The sequence below is a fragment of the Mobula hypostoma genome, chromosome 4, assembly GCF_963921235.1.
Source record: "Mobula hypostoma chromosome 4, sMobHyp1.1, whole genome shotgun sequence".
Classification (NCBI taxonomy): domain Eukaryota; kingdom Metazoa; phylum Chordata; class Chondrichthyes; order Myliobatiformes; family Myliobatidae; genus Mobula; species Mobula hypostoma.
In genome coordinates this window covers 159,472,461-159,490,629 of record NC_086100.1, presented here as the reverse complement: position 1 = coordinate 159,490,629, position 18,169 = coordinate 159,472,461, and the positions used below count along the sequence as shown (strand labels likewise).

Here is an 18,169-nt window from a genome sequence, read left to right as displayed (position 1 = left end):
TTAAAGCCTTTCTAAATCCAACCACTTTATTTGTGCCATGTTCCTAAGGCTTGTTTGTCTTAATTTATCAGACACTCAGGGTAGGGAGTTTGGAACATTTTTCCTACATTGCAAGTATTGGAGATGGATTGTAATTTCTGAAATATTTGTCCATCAAATCACCTGGTACATTTTTTACATTTACCTCTCCTACCACAAACATCTATCTAGCATCTCAATATTCTCGCCACCCTCCCCCTCCCCCACCTCATGCACCATCATGTATTAGCGTCAGGTTAAATACCCTATTGCAGAGGCACCCAAATATCTTATACTCAGTCCATATTATCCACTGATTTCCAGTCCAAAGCTCCATATACTTGTGATCTGCCCCATCCTGAAATTTTCTAATATACAACTGTAGTCAAAGTCAAATTAAATTTTATTAACAGAGTACAGTATGTCAACACATACAACCTTGAGATTCTTTTTCCAGTAGGCATATTTAGCAAATCTATAGAATAGTAACTATAAACAGGATCAATGAAAGATCAAGTAGAGCATAGAAGGTGACAAACTGCAAATGCAAATATAAATAAATAGCAATAAATAATGAGAGCATGAAATAAGATAAAAAGTCATTTGTTGTGGGAACATCTCAATAGATGAGTGTAGTTATCCTCTTTTATTCAAGAGCCTGATGTTTGAGGGATAATAACTGTTCTTGACTTGGTGGTGCGAGTCCTGAGACACTTGTACCTTCTACCTGATGGCAGCAGCGAGAAAAGAGAGTGGCCGGGGTGGTGGGGATCTTTGATGAGGGATGCTGCTTTCCTATGACAGCATTTCATGTGGATGTGCTCAGTGGTTGGGAGGGCTTTACTCATGTGGTACTGTGCCAAATCTACTACTTTTTGTAGGACTTTCCATTCAAAGGCATTGGTGTTCCCATACCAGGCCATGATGCAGCCAGTCAATACACTTTCCACTCCACATCAATAGAACTATAGACATTATCATGGAGTTATACATCACAGAAACAGGGCCAGTGGGCCACTGTGTCTATGCCAACCATCATGCCTCTTTGCACAAATTCCACTTGCATGCCTTAATTCTATATCCCATTTTGCCTCGACAGGTATCTCCTAAAGATTGTTACTGTTCACATCTCTGACAGCTCAATATATCTCCATACATATCCACATTGAGAAACTAGTCATTGTCTGTATAAATATGGTGATCAATGCTTGTACCACTTGCGTCAAGTAACTCCCCACTGTACACTGTTCTAATAGACAGCAGTCTTTATTAATACACCTTGTACTAGAGATTTCAACACCCATCATTATTTGTCAGTTTCAGTGGATGAAGATTGTAAGCTGAAGTGTTTATTCAAATATTTAAATGCCTTTGGAACATTATAGGGCATTTATGTTTATTTGATGGTGTGTTGGATGCAGAGAAGAGGTGTCTGTGTTTTCTTCCTTTCTGTGGGAAGTCTGTTCCCCCACCTCTCATGGATAACAAGGGCTTCTTCTCCAATTAACCTTATAAGCATCCCTTCCATTGTCAGAATACTGAGAAGTCCATCTCATTTTTTTTGTTTACCCTATTAATTTAATTTTGTAGTTCATAGCAATTTTATGTCTCTGCACTATCTACTGCTACAAAACAAGAAAATTCACATCATATAAGTCAGTGATAATAAATCTGATTTCCCCACCCTTGCTCTCACCAGAAACTAAATAGAGCACAAGCCTTTTTCATTTTTCTGTTGGGCTAATAAAAAAGGCTGTGGTTGTTCTTGAAGCGAAGCAGGAGGGGGGGATTTGATTGAAGTGAACAAGCACATGATTGATTTGGATAAAGTAAATAGCGTGATTTACAGGCATATGGTTCAAGAGCGTGTGGAGACATGTAGAACTTTGGGGACAAAGTTTCAAGTAAGGTTAAGAGGGAAATTTTTAAGCGAAGATGAGTTGTGATCTGGAGCTTAGTTCCTGTTGGGGCTTTAGAAACAGAACCCAGGATTAATCAGCTGATCATCTGTCCAAAGTGTAAACTTGCCCAAGATCCTCTGCACCATTGGTTGCTGTTGGGTTTCATTCATTTCTCTGTGTTGTGCATCTCCGGCAGATGCAAAGCTGAAGGTACCCGAAGAAGACATCATTCCCCAGGTGAGGCAGCGCAGCAACACCCTGCCCAAGAGCTTTGGGTCGCAGCTAGAGAGGGGGCCAGAGAAGGAGCAGGAGAAGAAGCAGGAGGTGGCAGAGAAAGTGCAGAAGCCCTCAGTGGAGACAACACTTGACACCATCCTGAAGAAATTGCAGGAGAAGCGTGCTGAGGTGAATCGCCCTGAAGATATAAAGGTAAGGTAAAATCTACAGTGCCCTGATGTCAATAACAACCTTGTGTAGCAGACTCAACACCCGAATCAAAGGACACAATTCATTGTCTCCCGCCAGGAGCCCAGCCCAAGGAAGGTGTCTTCCTTTAGGTATCACATTAAGCCACACTATTGGCTAGTTGTAAAGTATCCCACGGCACTACGTCAAAGAAGAGGTCTTCACCCTTGTACAGCCCAGTATTTATCTTTCCACCAACACACAGCTTTGTATTATTTGAGAGTAACACACAAAATGCTGAGGTCAGGCAGCATCTATGGAGAGGAATAAAGAATTAATGTTTCGGGCCGAGACCCTTCATAGTAGTTGTCAAGGCAGGAGGCCATCGCTGTGGGATCCAGTATTGACCAGAATGTTTCCATGGTAACTTTGCAGCCTGCAGGAGCAATTGTCTAAGAAATCCAGCTAATCATTCGCCCTTCCAGAAAGTTATGTAAACATGTTTCCTTTTCTATCTCCATCTTCCATCTCACTGCCTCAGCCGGTCTGTCTTGTTCTACAGTGAGACAGTAATCTTCAGCGTTATGTGAACGAGGGGGGAGGGTATTAATATTAGGTTCCCGTTGGGCAGTGAGGACCAAATGCAGACAAGGAACTGACGACCATTTAATACCACCATGTTTCTTTTCCTGTTGAAGTGTCAGCAGAACTGAAAACTGCAGCCACTGTACAATGTGGGAGCCATTTCTTTGTTGTTGCTTTGGGCATTCCTCAGATGTGCTTGGCTCACTAAGCTGGTCGGTCGGTAGTTCAGACAGCATGTTGCTAGTGTGCATTCATCTAGGTGTGTGTCTCTCCCTGAACAGGACATGACCCGAGATGAGATAGCTAACGAGAAGGTTGCTCTTCAGAAGGGGCTTCTGTACTACGAGAGCATCCACGGGAGACCGGTAGGTATTTCCTTTTCTTTATTTGCAATATGGAAACAGGCCATTCAGCCCATCTGACTGTGGTCCCTGCATGTACTCTAAGCATTGCTCCTCTGGCCACAACTCACTGAACCCTGTCAACATTCTGTCACTTCCAGCTGCCTCCTGCAAGTACCTTAGCTGAGTACTACAACCTCTGCTGTGGGAACCCCTTCCATTTTCTCACCATCCTGTTAGCTTCTCCTGAATTTCTATTAGATTTACTAGAGATTGATGCCTTCTTGTTTTGGACTCAAAAAATGGATACATTTTCATCTCTGCTCTAATGATCCCATGATGACTTTTTAAAAAGGAAAAAGCCCTAACATTTCAATTAGAAAGATGGAACTACGGGATATTAACCATGTTCCCTTTGCCTTCAGCAGCCTTCCACATTATATTCATGACGGGATACCAGAGTTACGTACAGTTTTCTTGACTTCTTATCTAATCAAGATTTTACACATAACACCTCTCTTCATGGGATATCATGTTAGGCTGCAGGAAGCCAGAATGGAAAGATGGCTCCAGGCCACTTCTGCATGTAGGTGAGGAAGCTCAGCCCGTGTTCCATCTGCTGCAGGACACATGACCATCTGATTATGAGAGGATTGGAGTCCAAAAGTATAATCACCTCACTACAGTGAGGGACTTGGAAATATTGTACATAGAGTCTTGTACAGTTTTAGTCTCCCTGCCTAAAACCTGAGATCGAGGGAGTGAACTGATGTGTCTATACTTTTTCAGGTATAGCACGTTTACCTACAATGAGAGATAGGGTAGATTACACCAGCATTCTCAGGAATTTAGAAGAAAGAGAAGAGATCTCATTGAACCCATGAAAAGAGTTATTAGCAGTGAACTATCTGATTGGCCTATCAGAGTTCTCTTTGGGAACTAGATGACTTGATCAGCATTTCTGACCTGGATATTGTTCACGACTGCATTTAATTAAAATAAAATAAAATAATAAGGTTTAACAGGCTGAATGGAAGACTTTCCTCCTGGCTAAAGAGCATGGAACCAGAATTCAGAGTAAGTCACAGATGTTGAGGACAGAAAGGAGGAAGAATTTCTTCATTCAGAGGGTAGTCGATCTTTAGGTTATGTACTATGGAGACATTGAGTTAATCAAAAACAGATTGAATAGGTTTCTGTACATCAAGGGGTATCAGCGTACTGGGGAAAGTGCATGAAAATGGCACTGAGGTACTATAGCTACGACATTGAACAATGGAGTAGACTCAGGACCAAATGGTCTCCCGTTCTTGATTTCTATGTTCTCAGTCTAACACATGGCAACAGTTGCTTTGGTCTGCCCAAAGCTTGTTGGTCTTCCAGCACACGAGACATCCGGAAGGAAATGCTGCCAACTGCTGCATTCCAGGTTGCAGGGGTGCATGCAGAGGGATGCACTGAAACTTGACGTAGCCAACACAAAGGCTCTGTGGGGAAGAACCACAGTCTACCTAGATAATGCTGGGCTGAATCTGATGGGAAGGTTCTAAACAGCAGAAGAGTGCAACATGCCAGGGGACCACAATAGTAGCAATGGTGCTGTGTTGAAAAATGTGTTCATGTTATTGACCAAGTGATACGAGGAATATAAAGTGTCTTACACCATGTTTATCCTTCTGTATTTATTTTTCTTATTAAGAATAGATTATTTTTGAAATTTAAAAAAACAGCTCCTGAGTTTAATTTGTTATTTGGTGCTGATGCTGTTATTCTTGGGAAAGTAGGAGGATGAAGCATAACAAAATGGAGGTATATAAAATCATGAGAGGCATGGGTAAGGTACAGTCTTTTTCTCAGAGCAGGGGATTCTAAGACTAGAGAGTATAGGTTTAAGGTGAGGGAGAAAAGTTTTAAATGAGATCTCAGGGGCAGCTGTTTCCACACAAAGAGTGATGGTTATGGTTATATGGAATGAGCTGCCGGAGGAGGCTGTAGAGGAGGTACAAAATACCTGTACAATATTTAAAAGATATAGGTACATGGATAGGAAAGGCTTAGAGGGCTATGGGCCAAATGCAGGCAGATGGATCCAGCTCAAGTAGACAGCCTAGTCAGTATGGACAAGTTAAGCTGTTCCTGAGCTGTATGACTCCAAAGACTCTAACTGGATTTTGGCATCACAGACAACTCTTTTCCTTGTGATGCTATTTCCCATTAGCATCAGTTAATTCTTCTAAAGTCTTTGTTCCTTTCTTTGAAGCATTTCCTGAAACTTCGCTAGAATTCTGGAAGTTGCAGCTTTTCTGGAACGGGAATTTCCATCTATTGATGTTAAACCTCCTGCTTGATGTTTTACATTGTCAAGTGCTGATTTCTGATGCATTCCTAGAGGAATGGCAACACTCTTCTGACTAGAAACCTAATGTCCTGACTTATTTACAGGTCACAAAGGCAGAGAGACAGATAATGATGCCTCTTTATGATCGCTACCGTCTGGTGAAGCAGATTCTGTCCCGGGCAAACACCATCCCTGTCATTGTAAGTAAATGTGTGAGGGTCACTGAAATTGGGTTACGGACATGGAATCTGACTTCAGGCCAACAGATAAAAGTCTATTTCAGAGGGTGACAGCTGTGGCATCTGGTTGTGAGACAGGAGGGAGCGGTGTCTTGTCTCAGCAGTTGACTGGTGTGGAGTCCTTCCTGGTGCCAGGCTAAGCTTTTTTTTTTAACTGAAATTACAGCTGTGAAATGAATTCAAACTGCAGATCAAATCTTGAACAACGTAGTTTACAATTATACCAAGGTGTTTTGACAGAGTTGTTATGTTTTGACTTTTAATGCATTGTGAGGGATTCGCTCAGATTCTCTCATGATCTTCTAGCCCCTGGTGTGACCTTGCCCCTTGCTTCCTGCATCTGTTCCTGAGGACTCTTTGTAAGGACCAAACATTGGAAAACCCCATCAGGATCCCAACAACTCTGTAATCTTTTGATTTTCCCATCCCACAATTTTAATGAGCAGAAAGCCAGAGACCGGAGTCTCACAGTTGTTGCCAGAACACTCTTCAATGTGAGCATGGACCAGAGGACTAAGCTCAGAGATGACCCCATCCAGCCATTTCAGTCCTTAGTTCTCAGTCAACACAGAACCTTTTGTAACTTGTATTTGGTGTTGCATCCTGTTTGATTTTTGATAGCCCTGTGAGCTTCCTGGTAAACTAGATCTTCTCATCCCTATTGATTGTGTATCACATGGCCATTCAACCCATTAAGCCTATTCTATAATTCACTTGGATCATGGCATATCTATATCTTAAGTCTACCTTATTGCCACCTGGCTCGTAACCCAACATGTCATGCACATTGGGTACTTATAGAATGACTTGTATCTTGAGGAGTCCTTGAGTTAGCTAGGGAATTGATTAAAAGGAGAAAAGAAGACCCTCCTAAATCAAAGCTTGGATATGGCTGATTCAGCCTTGTCAGGTTTGAGGGCAGACAATCAAGTGTGTGGGTTATGGGTAAAGTGTGGTTTGCACATCTTCCATTTCCAGGTTTGCTTTGTTTCTGTTGGGAGTGGCAGCTGACTGTGGGTGAGCAGAATTATGAGGGTTCTAAAGATAAATGTGTGAAACAAGAAACTGTGCTCGCTCCTCTCTCACCGCTCTAAAGCAAGCAGATGTCTGCTTTTCATTTTACCATATTGCCATGTTTTCTGTGAGAAAGCAGGAGGCTATTCGGTCCATCGAGTATGCCAGCTCACAAATTCCCCTCTAATTTTTCCTGCAACTTAGCTGCTCACATTTCCAACAGCTCCCCCCAACCCCCGTCACCCCAGGTTCTTCCACTCACCTCTGTATTAGGATGATTTACAACAGTCCCAGCCTCACGACCTCCCAAGCCGCACTTTGGGAATGGAGCACCTGGGAGAGAATCACGAAGTCACGGGGAGAGCGTGCACTCTCCACATAGACAGTAGCAAATGCTGGGACTGAATCCAGGTCTACCAGCTGTTGCCAGTTCCCCCTTCATCTCCTTTCATCTCTGCCTGTTCCCTCGCAAGCAAAAGTCCGTTCTCGTGAGGGCTTTCAGGTTGGCAACACTGGCTCTTCCACTTGTCGCAGAAGCTGACTGCATTCAGCCTGGTTATGCTGAGACGAGCGGGCTGTAGATGGGACGGGCACTAGGGTCAGGTGTTGGCCTGAACAAACATAACCTGCCTGTTAACGCCCACCACAGGGTTCCCCTTCGAGCAAGCGGCGAAGCCCTTTACTGAAACCAATAATCGAGGGCGAAACAGCTTCCTTCTTCGAGGACTTAAAGGTGAAACGCTCCTTCGCAACCTACCCCGACCGCTGACTAATCACTGATTTCTGCAGTGCCAACCCTGTTGATTCCCTTGATTGTTACCGTGCTGAATGATTGTGTGTTCTGCCTGCGAGTAAGTGCCAAGAATCATGGATAGCCGACTCTAACTGATTTGATTTTGCGATGGCTTCTTAATGACACCTTAATCAAAGCACAGGCATGAATTAATGCTGATTTTACAATCTCTAAAAGGATGGTTTGGATTGAATATAGCAGGACAAGTTGGTAGTTCCAGCAGGACTCCCACACCCTCGCCATCCTTGTGCCTAGAAACTTATCTGCAAATTTCTTGTGTCTACTCTACCAGGGATGTTGGAATCTAGAGCAAAGTACAAAATGCAGGAGGAACTCAACAGATCAGGCAGCATCTGTGGAGGGAAATGCAAAGTCAACAAGCGGGAGTTTCTGATCGCCAGCCATTTTAATTCTCCTCCCCATTCGCCCACTGACCTGTCCATTCTCAGCCTCCACCAATCCCAGGGTGAGGCTAAGTACAAAGCAGAGGAACAACACATCATATTCCCCTGGCCGTTCCACAACCCGATGGCTTGAACATTGAATTCTCAAATTTCAGGTGAACTGCTCCCCCTCTGTCCATTTTCTCTCTCCTAATCTATCCAGTCAGCCTAGCACCCCCTCCCCATCATCCTGTGTCATTCCTCCTCTTCTTTCTCCACCCACTCCATCTGCCCATCGCCCACACACTCCTCTCATTGGTTCCCCTCCCCATCTCCCTTATTTAGTTCCATGCTCCACCTTCCTTTCCTATCAGATACCACCATCTGCAGCCCTTTATTGTCTTAAGGTATCACCTCCCAGCCTCTGTCACTATTTCCATTCTTCCCTCCCCTGTCAAGCAATCACTCCTCCTCCTCCTCGGGCTCTACCTGTCTCGAGCCGGTTCTTGCTCCACCCCTTCCACTCTTCTCTTTCTATTGGCCGTCTCCCCTCTGTCTCTCAAGCCAGATGAAGGGTCTTGAACTGAAATGTTGACTATCCATTTCCCTGCACAGATTCTGCCTGACCCACCGAGTTCCTCCAGCATCTTGTTATTTTGGACTTGACTCCAGTAGTCATGCTAAGCACACTTTTTGATAGCAGTGTATTCTGCTTGAGAAACCTGAAGGATATTTAGCTTAAGTAACTAGCAATAAATTTCTAGGCATTTACGTTTACAAAATAAATGGCAGTAACTATCATAGTAGCCTACATGATAAAGTTATTATCACTGCTATATGTATAAAACTTTGGTCCTTTCTGTTAATGTCAATGCTTGCTTAAGAACAATGATTTTGTCGTAAGAGAATTGTACTGTTGGCCATATGACCAGCAGGAGATCTTCACTAAGGTGAGGTAATCCGGACGATACAGGAAAAAAAGACTTAAAAACTGGCAAAGCACCAGTGATGCTACCTGTTAGGCATGTAGTATTATTCATTTTAATGTTAAGCTATGCACACGATATGGAGTATTTCAAGGGATTTTTAAAAATTTCATAGTATAAAATAATGAATATTTTGTATTTGGGTTAAAAAAGCATAATTTGATACACTAATTAAATAATAAAGCCTTTGGACATCATAAAGAGACGCACAGCCCCTAAAACCTGCTCCACCATTCAGTCAAGTCACGGCTTCTGTTCTACTCTCACAGCCAGTCCCTACATCCTTGCAAATTGCAGGATTTCCCAGATTAGGACCTGCCTAAATTCACCCTCAGTCACCTGTATTCAATGCCACTAGCATCATGGAAGCAGAGTTCAGTGTCTAGCTGCTACCTGTATTCTTGGAACAGGCAGCTGAGGACAAATAACTATCTAATAGTTAAGAGCTCTCTCCTTCTGAGCTATAATCAGTCATTTGGCACCAAATCAGGCTCCTCAGTCCATCATGTCCATGCTAACTAAATATCTGGCTGTATTAATTCCGATTGCTAGCACTCGATGCATAGGCTTCAGTGCCTTGACGATTTCCTGTCCATTTTCCCCTCCCCATTTTTCTCCATAAACACTCCAACTCAGGAGACATCCTGGTGAATCTACCCTGTACCCTGCCTGGTGCAATCACACTCATCTATCTAGTTGGTGACCAGAAGATTTGTTGGCCCGGGATCTGGTGTTGTCAGTCACCTAGGTGTGGCTTGTCAGAGCTGAGCCTCTCACCTTCCCATTCACCCTATGCACCCCAATCCCTCCACACAGATCCCACATAACTTTGGCAAGAGAAACAATGTCAATTTTTCCTTTCCGCCCAGCTCAATTTGCTTAGCCCATTGAGTCTCTGCTCCAAAGATATCGTCAAATCCAAATATTGAATGCACATGCTCTGCTAAAACCAGTCGTAGAAGCAGTGTGCAGCATTCTTGCCAGAGTAGCTTGCTGAAGCCCTTGTGCGTGTGGTTTGAAGCTTTCCTAAACACGAGGTCGGTTGCAGTTGATTTAGCTGACAGTCACTTCAATAACCAGCAATACTCTCCAGTGAGCTACTGAGTGAAAGGCAAAAGTGCTGATCAGAACATTTGCTCTAACAAACTGAATGCAATTACAGAAAACGCTGCAAACACTCAGCTGCTCAATTAGGACCTGTGGAAAGAGAAACAGAGTTAACATTTCATTTTGGAGACTTGACCTGAAATATGAAGTTTTTCTTTTTACAGAGGCTGGCGTGATCTGCTGAGTGTTTCCAGCAGTTTCTGTTTTCATTTTGGATTTTCAGAATCACCTTGATTTTGAATAGTTACATCTTCTTTGTCAATGGAGAATTGCCCCACCTACAAGTTTACTGAAATCTGATGAAGAGTCTCAGCCGAAATGTCGACTGTTTACTCTTTGCCCGGCCTGCTGAGTTCCTCCAGCATTTTGTGTGGTTTACTAAAGGCAGTCTCAGTGTGGTTACCCTGTGTTAATGATGTCAAGGGTGTTAGATCTCAATTAGCCGGCTGAAGGATGGTTTTGATTAAGTGCTAGATGTTGGTATCAGTGAAGATATTTATGTGTAAGAAAGACAAGTCCATTTGATAAAATCACTTCACTGTGCGGTTTCAGAGGTGAAAAAGATCATCAAACTTTCAAAAAGTGATGTTTAAATTTGTTTTTAAACTATATTAGTGATGTTTGTAGCAGAAGATCAAAGGAGAGCCCTCTCTTCCCTCGTACTCTGCGGCATCTGCTGTAGCTTAAATGCTCAGAAGCAGCAGATCGCGGGCTTGCATGCTGGTCTAGGTCCTTAGGTCCACACTGGCAATGCAAGCACAGCATGGAGGCTGATAACAGTCATCAGATAAAACGCTAACCTGTGGTTGCATCTAGCTCTGTCACATGGATGTAAACAATCCCTTTGGATAAAAGAACAGGGACTGGGGTGGGTGCTATCTTTAATATTTAATCACTGAAAGGTATTTAATATCTTTGATGTTAGGTCACTTAAACTCAGTCATCCAAAATAGGGCAAATAACGAATGCTTTGTCAAATGAAAGCTGAGCCTGCTGGTATCTATCCAGGAAGTACTTCCTGTAGCAAGTTGTCCAGTATGTGCCAAGATTTTCAGGTGCAGAATCAGAATCCAAATCAAAGTTCAAAGTAAATTATTATCAAAGTACATCTATGTTACCATATACAACCCTGAAGTTTGTTTTCTTGCAGGCATACACAGTAACTCCAAGAAACACAATAGAATCAATTAAAGACTGCACCCAACAGGACGGACAAACAATCAATATGCAAAAAAACAACAAACTGCAAATACAAAAGAAATTTGTAAAAATAATAAATCAAGATAGATAAATATAGATAAATAAGCAATCAATATTGAGAACATGAGATGAAGAACCCTTAGGTTGTGGGAACTGTTTCTGAACCTGGATGGTGGGGATCCCTGATGATGGATGCTGCTTTCCTGCGACAGTGCTTCGTGTAGATGTGCTGAATGGTAGGGAGGGCCTAAGCTTTGTGTGTTTGGCCATATCCACTAGTTTTTGTAGGATTTTCCATTCAAGGGAATTGGTGTCTCCTTACCAGGCCGTGATGCAACCAGTCAATATACTTTCCACCACACATCTGTAGAAGTTTGTCAAAGTTTTATGAAGTTATGCCAAATCTTCGCAGTCTTCTAAGGAAGTACAGGTGCTGCCATGCTTTTTGAATCAGATTTAATATCACTGGCATTTGTGGTGAAATATGTTGTTTTGTGGCAGGAGTACATTACAGTACAAAATTTTAAAAATAAGGTACAATAAGAAATATGTATATATAATATATAAATAAATATAATTTTAATAAGTATTTCAAAAAGAGAGCAAAAAAAACAGGAAGTTAATGTACACGTGTTCATTGTCCATTCAGAAATCTGATGGCAGTGGGGAGGAAGTTGTTCCTAAAAAGTTGAGTGTGTGTCTTCAGGTCCCTGTGCTTCCTCCTTGACGGTAGCATTGAGAAGAGGGTGATGAGGGAGCTTAATGATTGGTGCTACCTTTTTGAGGCATTACATTTTGAAGATGTCGTTGATGCTGGGGAGACTAGTGCCTATGACAGAACTGGCCGAGCTTGTAACTTTCTGTAGCTTTTTCCGATCCTGTGCCGTAGCCCCTCCATACCAGAAGGTGATGCAGTCAGTTAGAATGCTCTCCGTAGTATACCTGTACAATTTTGCACGGGTCATACCAAGTCTCCTCAAACCCCAAATGAAATGGAGATGCTGTTGTGTCTTCTTTGTAATTGCATGAATACGCTCAGGCTAGTTCTTTGGAGATGTTGACTTCTAGGAACCTGAAACTGCTCATGCTTTCCACTGCTGATCCATCGATGAGAACTGATGAGTGTTCCCTTAACTTTCCTTCCTAAAGTCCACAATTCCTTGGTCTTACTGACATTGAGTGCAATGGTGTTGTTTTGACACCACTGCACCAGCTGATCTATCTCACTCCTGTATGCCTCATCACCATCTGAAATGCTGCCAACAAAACTTGTGTCATTGGCAAACTTACAGATGGCATTTGAGCTGTGCCTAGCTGCACAGTCATAGAGCAGTGAGCCAAACACGCATCCTTGAGGTGCGCCAGTGTTGATTGTCAGTGAGGAGGAGATGTTATTTCCGACCTACATTGATTGTGACCTTCCGATGAGAAAGCAAGAATCCACTTACAGAGTGAGGTATAGAGGCCCAGATTTTGGAGGTTGTTGATTCGTACTGAGGGTATGATGGTGTTCAATGCTGAGCTGTTACCAGTAAAGAGAAATCTGACATGTGTATTGCTATTGTCCAGGCTATCCAAGGCTGAGTAGAGCCAGAGAGCATCTGAGCTACTGCATGGGTGGAGGCCCTTAAAAGACTTAATATGTGTCAGCGTTTTTATCTGTAGGGTTACAGAGTCGTACAACACAGAAACAGGCCTTTCGGTCTAACTGGTTGACACTGACCAAGATGCCCATCCGAGCTAGTCCCAGTTGCCTACCTTGTGTCCATTGTCTCTGAATCCTTTCCTTTTCATGTATATGTCCAACCGTCCTTTAAAAGTTGTGATTGTACCTGCCTCAACCACTTTCTTTGGCAGCTCATTCCACATATCTGCAATGTGTAAAATAAAAGTTGTCCCTGAAGTTCCTATTACACCTCTGCTCTCTCACCTTAAACCCGTGCCGTCTCATTCTTGATTTCCTAATCCTGAGGAAAAGACTGAGTACGTTCACCCTATTTAGGTCCCTCATAAATTTATACAAGGTCATGTCCCATTCTCATATGCTCCACGGAGAAAAGTCTTAGCCTGTCCAACCTCTCCCTGTAACTCAGTACCCCAAGTCCTGACAAAATTTACTGAACAGAGAAAATCAATACCGAGCAACAAACATTGTTTAGTTGCACCAGATTCCAACATGTGCAATCTTTTCTCTCCAAAATCCTTACCAAACCTTGAGCTCTGAGCGGGGAGCCAGGAACTCCAATTGATGTGGAGGCAAGGAGAAAGGTGTTTCAAATCTCAAAGCCTACACGGTGATGGGGAATCCAAGCAGGCTTTGGAACCTGGAAATACAGTAGTTTCCCAATGATGCAGTAATTCTTTATTTTACCACGGGTCTCCTAGTTACTTATCCCCGTCTTCCCCACAGTCACAACCCACACACTCAGACGATAACTCACCACCGGAGGGGTATAATGATTGGTAGCTGGCCTCTGGATGATTTTACCAGGCGTGTAGAGTTTGCAAATTACCTGCAGCGGAGAAGTCTGCAGCCGCTGCTAATTCAACCAATTTGCGCAGAGCTACACATAAAGTGACCATCTTTCTTTCCCACTGCTGGTTTTTGTTGCTTTCTAACAATTGTACTAACTGGTAATTTTTCTCCCTTCTTATTTATTTATTCCCCATAATTGGAGATTGCTCAGGTTCCAAGACCCCAAAAATAATTTGGCAGAGTGCCCGTGCCATCTGTGTGTGAGGGTTGGTCACCTGACTCCGTGCAACCAGCAATAAAACTTGTATGGAATTAGCCAGTGGCAGTTTGGCAGGACTGATAGCGTCTGCAGTGCCAGGCAGTGGGTGTTGCACCTATTACCTAAGAATTTTGTTCCAACGCTGTTAGATATTACCCTTTGGATTGACGGGAGTGACGGCTTCTGATGCCACTCAGCAGTCCTAGCGGAATTCGACAACTGCTCTCTCCCGTGAATCCCACCCTGTGCTGGTCAAATGACTGGTCCCAGTGGAACTTTGATGGGAATCTGTCTGTTTACTGTCGCATATACCACGATCTAGTGAAGATCTTACTGTTCAGACAGATTACATTATTACCATTCCACATGCCTCTGATGACATCGTACACTCCCCTAAAGAAACTGGCCTTTCAGGTTCCTCGCAGAAAGCCAGGTGTACCCCATTCTTTACCTACCAGAGAATTGCCTTTGTTCAGGTATAATGCTGGTTTATTTGGTAGTGGGAAGGAGGGGTGTTTAACTATTTTTTGGGTATGGTTGTTATTGGTAACACCACCGTTTGCTTCCCAGAACTAAGTCTTTCTAGAGTATTTCAGAGGCAAGAGTCCCTCACACTGCTGAGAGCCACATACTACTCAGATCTGATAAGAAGTACAACTTTTCTTCCTAACTATAATAGATTTTCCTTTGTTAATGAGATTGTTTTGGCAACAGTACCATAGTTCTCTGATCATTACCACCTTCTTATTCTGGGTTTGATCCAAGTTGCCCAAGCTGTAGCAGAGTTTAATTTCATCAACCCAGATGATTAATCCACAGCCATGTTAAACACAGTGGCCACTGAGACTTGTAACCCATGCTAAATTGCCATTTGTATTGTGGTGTATCTGGTCTGTCAGAGCCAAGCTGCAAAGAAACTTCTTTATTCAGGACATCGTGAGTCTTTTGGAATACTCTGCCTCAGAGAATATTAGATGTTTAGTGGATGAGTAGATTGAAAACTGAATGAACTGGATGGAGGACTATGGGAATCCAGTGGGAAAGTGGATCAGAATGGGAGTAGCCATGATGTTTAGTGGCAGAGCAGACTTGAGGAACTGAATGGCCTACTATTTCCCCCCCACCCCCCCCCCACACAATTATGGTCTCAGGCCTTTCAGAGCACTCTTCACCCCTGAGGGCCATCACTCTCCTAGTCGTGGACAACTCTGGTCACTTTGTCCCAGGTTCTGCCTCTGGTCTTGGCCCTTGGCCCAACCCTCATTACCCAAGGTCTTGGATGCCATTCAGCATTGGGGCGCTGCAGGGGAGCGCGTGGTGTCGCGGAAGAAACCAGCCGTTCTAATAGATCCCACACCCTGCTGAACCTTGTTGGACTGGTTTGTGTTGTCTTAACCATAGCGATATGCTTCTACTGTTCAGGAAGAGGAAGATGGCACCGAAGATGACGGTAATCCCAAAATGGACTTTGCAGTGACAGCAAAACCGGGTTTCACCATCCGCAGCTTCCTGGATCAGCTGGACGACAGCATGGATGCGTTCACACCCCCAGTAAACGAAAGGACACCAGCCCGATGCAGCCTCGACCTACGACTCTCCAACCTGCACTCAGCCTCCATGTGAGTGTTGCAGGAGAACAGACACAGAGATCGATATTGTACTCATCAAAACCCTCACTACTACATGACACACGGTGGGGAAATACCACAGAGGTACTCCCTAATGAGCAAGAAAGAGAAAGCATAAAACCTCTTTTGAGGGGAACTTGCACTGGTGACGCTTTCTGAGATAGAACGTAGAACGGTGTAGCACAGAAGCAGGCTGCTCAACACGTGATGATATGTCAAACTAATAAAATTAGTAATGAAAATCAAACTAAATTAACCCTTGTCTCCACAAGCTTCATATCAAACCATTCTCTGCATTTTCATGTGCTTCTATGAGCTGAACACCTGTAATATTTGAGTCTACTATCGCCCCTGGTAGTGCATTCCAGGCACCTACCACTCTCTATGTGTTTAAAAAAAAACTTAACCCAAGCATCTCCCTTAAACTTACCCCCTCTTCCTTTAAGTACATGCCCCCAGTATTAGACATTTCCACCCTGGAGGAGAAAGATATTGGCTGTTCATTCTATAAATGTTTTCCATAAATTCATAAACCTCTGTCAAGTCTCCCCTCAGCCTCTGGTGCTCCAGAGAAAACAACCCTAGTTTGTCCAACCCCTCGGTGTATTTCATGCCCTCCAGTCCAGGCACATCCTGGTCAACATGTTCCGCACCCTTTTCAAAGTCTCCGCATCCTTTCTATAATGGAATGACCAGAACTAGATGCGATATTCCAGATACAGGCAAACCAGAGTTTTATGAAGCTGCAACATGACTTCCTCACTTTTGAATTCACTGCCCCGGCTAGTTAACAGCAAGCATGCTATTTGCTTTCTTTACCACCCAATCAACTTGTGTGCAGCCACTTTCGGGGAGATGTGAAAGGTGTCTGAAATACTTTTTAAAAAATTGTTTGCCTCATTGAATGATCAATGACAAAACCCCATTCAGTAGAAAATCAGTGGCATCGCAATCATCGGGCTCTTTGCATTCCTGCTGACTATTCTTGTCAAATCCAGTTTTATCCTGCGCTCAGGGCCAAATGAGACCTCAGCTACACCCTGAATCAAATGCCCAACCCCGTGTTTCACAGTTGCTCTATCAATATGAATTCTTTCTGTGTTGTTTACCCCACATCAGAGATCTGAACACAATATTCTTGGATGACATGCCAGTGTATCTTGCAGTGAAAGTTGTAACTCTTTCAGTATTTCAACACAATCTAATGTTTCTGGGCTGACATTTCATCCTGCATTCCCAGGCCTGAACTCTTGGAACAGTTGCAAGAAGCAAGAGCTGACAAAAAGCGACTTCGCAAAACCCTGAGGGATTTTGAAGACACTTTTTTCCAGGAAAATGGAAGGTTGGTTGATTTTTCATTTGAACATTTATGAAAATAATAGTGGCTATTTGTTAAACAAATTAACTGTGGTAGAATGCTTGTTTGCCTCTTGAATCAAAAAGCTAAAACTCAGATCAGCAAGATGTAGGAATTTTAGGTGCCAACAATTTAAGCAGTCCAGAAATAGATTAAGATCAAAACAAAGAGCTAGATCTCTGTTCAGTGAACCAGAGTAAACCAGAATGTATTTGGGAGTTCTCCAGATTTGATGCACAGATATGATAAATTTATTGGGACAAGAAATAAGCTGTTGGAGGAACTCAGTGGGTCCGACAGCACCTTTGGAAGGAAGTAGACAGTAGGCATGTTGGGTCAAGGCCCTTTGTCTGGACTTGTTTCCTGCTCCATATTCCGGGATCTGCACTACTTTGTGTCTCTGGGGCACAGTAGATATTGTCAGATAGAAATGTGTGCATCCGATGGCACGGATGAACTAGATCACCCAATATCTCACCTGCACGTGTGCCAGGTGAAGTTCCAGCCTATGGGTCTTGGGGAGAATACTAACATTACTGTGCCCGTCTTTCAGCTCCAGATGTCTTCAGCCTTTGGAATCATAGGTTTATTATCATGACGTATATCATGAAATTGGTTGTTTTGTGACAGCAGTACAGTGCAATGCATAAAAAATGACCATACATTACAATGAGAAATATAAAATAATAATTAGTGCAAAAAGAGAGCAAAATATTGAGGTAGTGTTCATGGTTGATGGACCATTCAGAATCTAATGATGGAGAGAAAGAAGCTGTACCTAAAACATTGGGCATCCTTAGGCTCCTGTACCTCCCATCCTGATGGTAGTAATGAGAAGATAGCATGTCATGGATAGTGAAGGAATTTAATGATGGATGCCTCATTTTGAAGATGCCCCCAGTGGTGGGCAGCCTGGTGCCCATGATGGAGATGGCTGACTTTACAACCCCCTGCAGCTGCTTTTGATCCTGTGCTCCGGGGTCTCCATACCAGGCAGTGATGCAGCCAGACAGAATGCTCCCCATGGTACATCTGTAGAAGTTTGCTAGAGTTTTGGGTGATACATCGTAATGAAGTATAGCTGCTGGCATGCTTTCTTCATCATTACATCAATATGTTGGGCCCAGGATACATGAGTA

The 18,169-nt window shown here is 43.2% G+C and overlaps 1 protein-coding gene across 2 annotated transcripts in view; it reads left to right on the top strand.

Annotated features, from left to right (window-relative positions):
• Positions 1–18,169, top strand: part of fam13a (family with sequence similarity 13 member A) — a 280,084-nt gene that overhangs the window by 256,278 nt on the left and 5,637 nt on the right. The window contains exons 18-23 of one of the 2 annotated variants that reach the window (XM_063046840.1): positions 2,116–2,348; positions 3,191–3,274; positions 5,693–5,788; positions 7,491–7,574; positions 15,468–15,664; positions 16,914–17,015. In XM_063046840.1, the coding sequence (XP_062902910.1) occupies positions 2,116–2,348; positions 3,191–3,274; positions 5,693–5,788; positions 7,491–7,574; positions 15,468–15,664; positions 16,914–17,015 (796 nt within the window). The remainder of the gene's footprint in view (positions 1–2,115; positions 2,349–3,190; positions 3,275–5,692; positions 5,789–7,490; positions 7,575–15,467; positions 15,665–16,913; positions 17,016–18,169) is intronic. The other variant, XM_063046842.1, reaches the window with a different exon arrangement.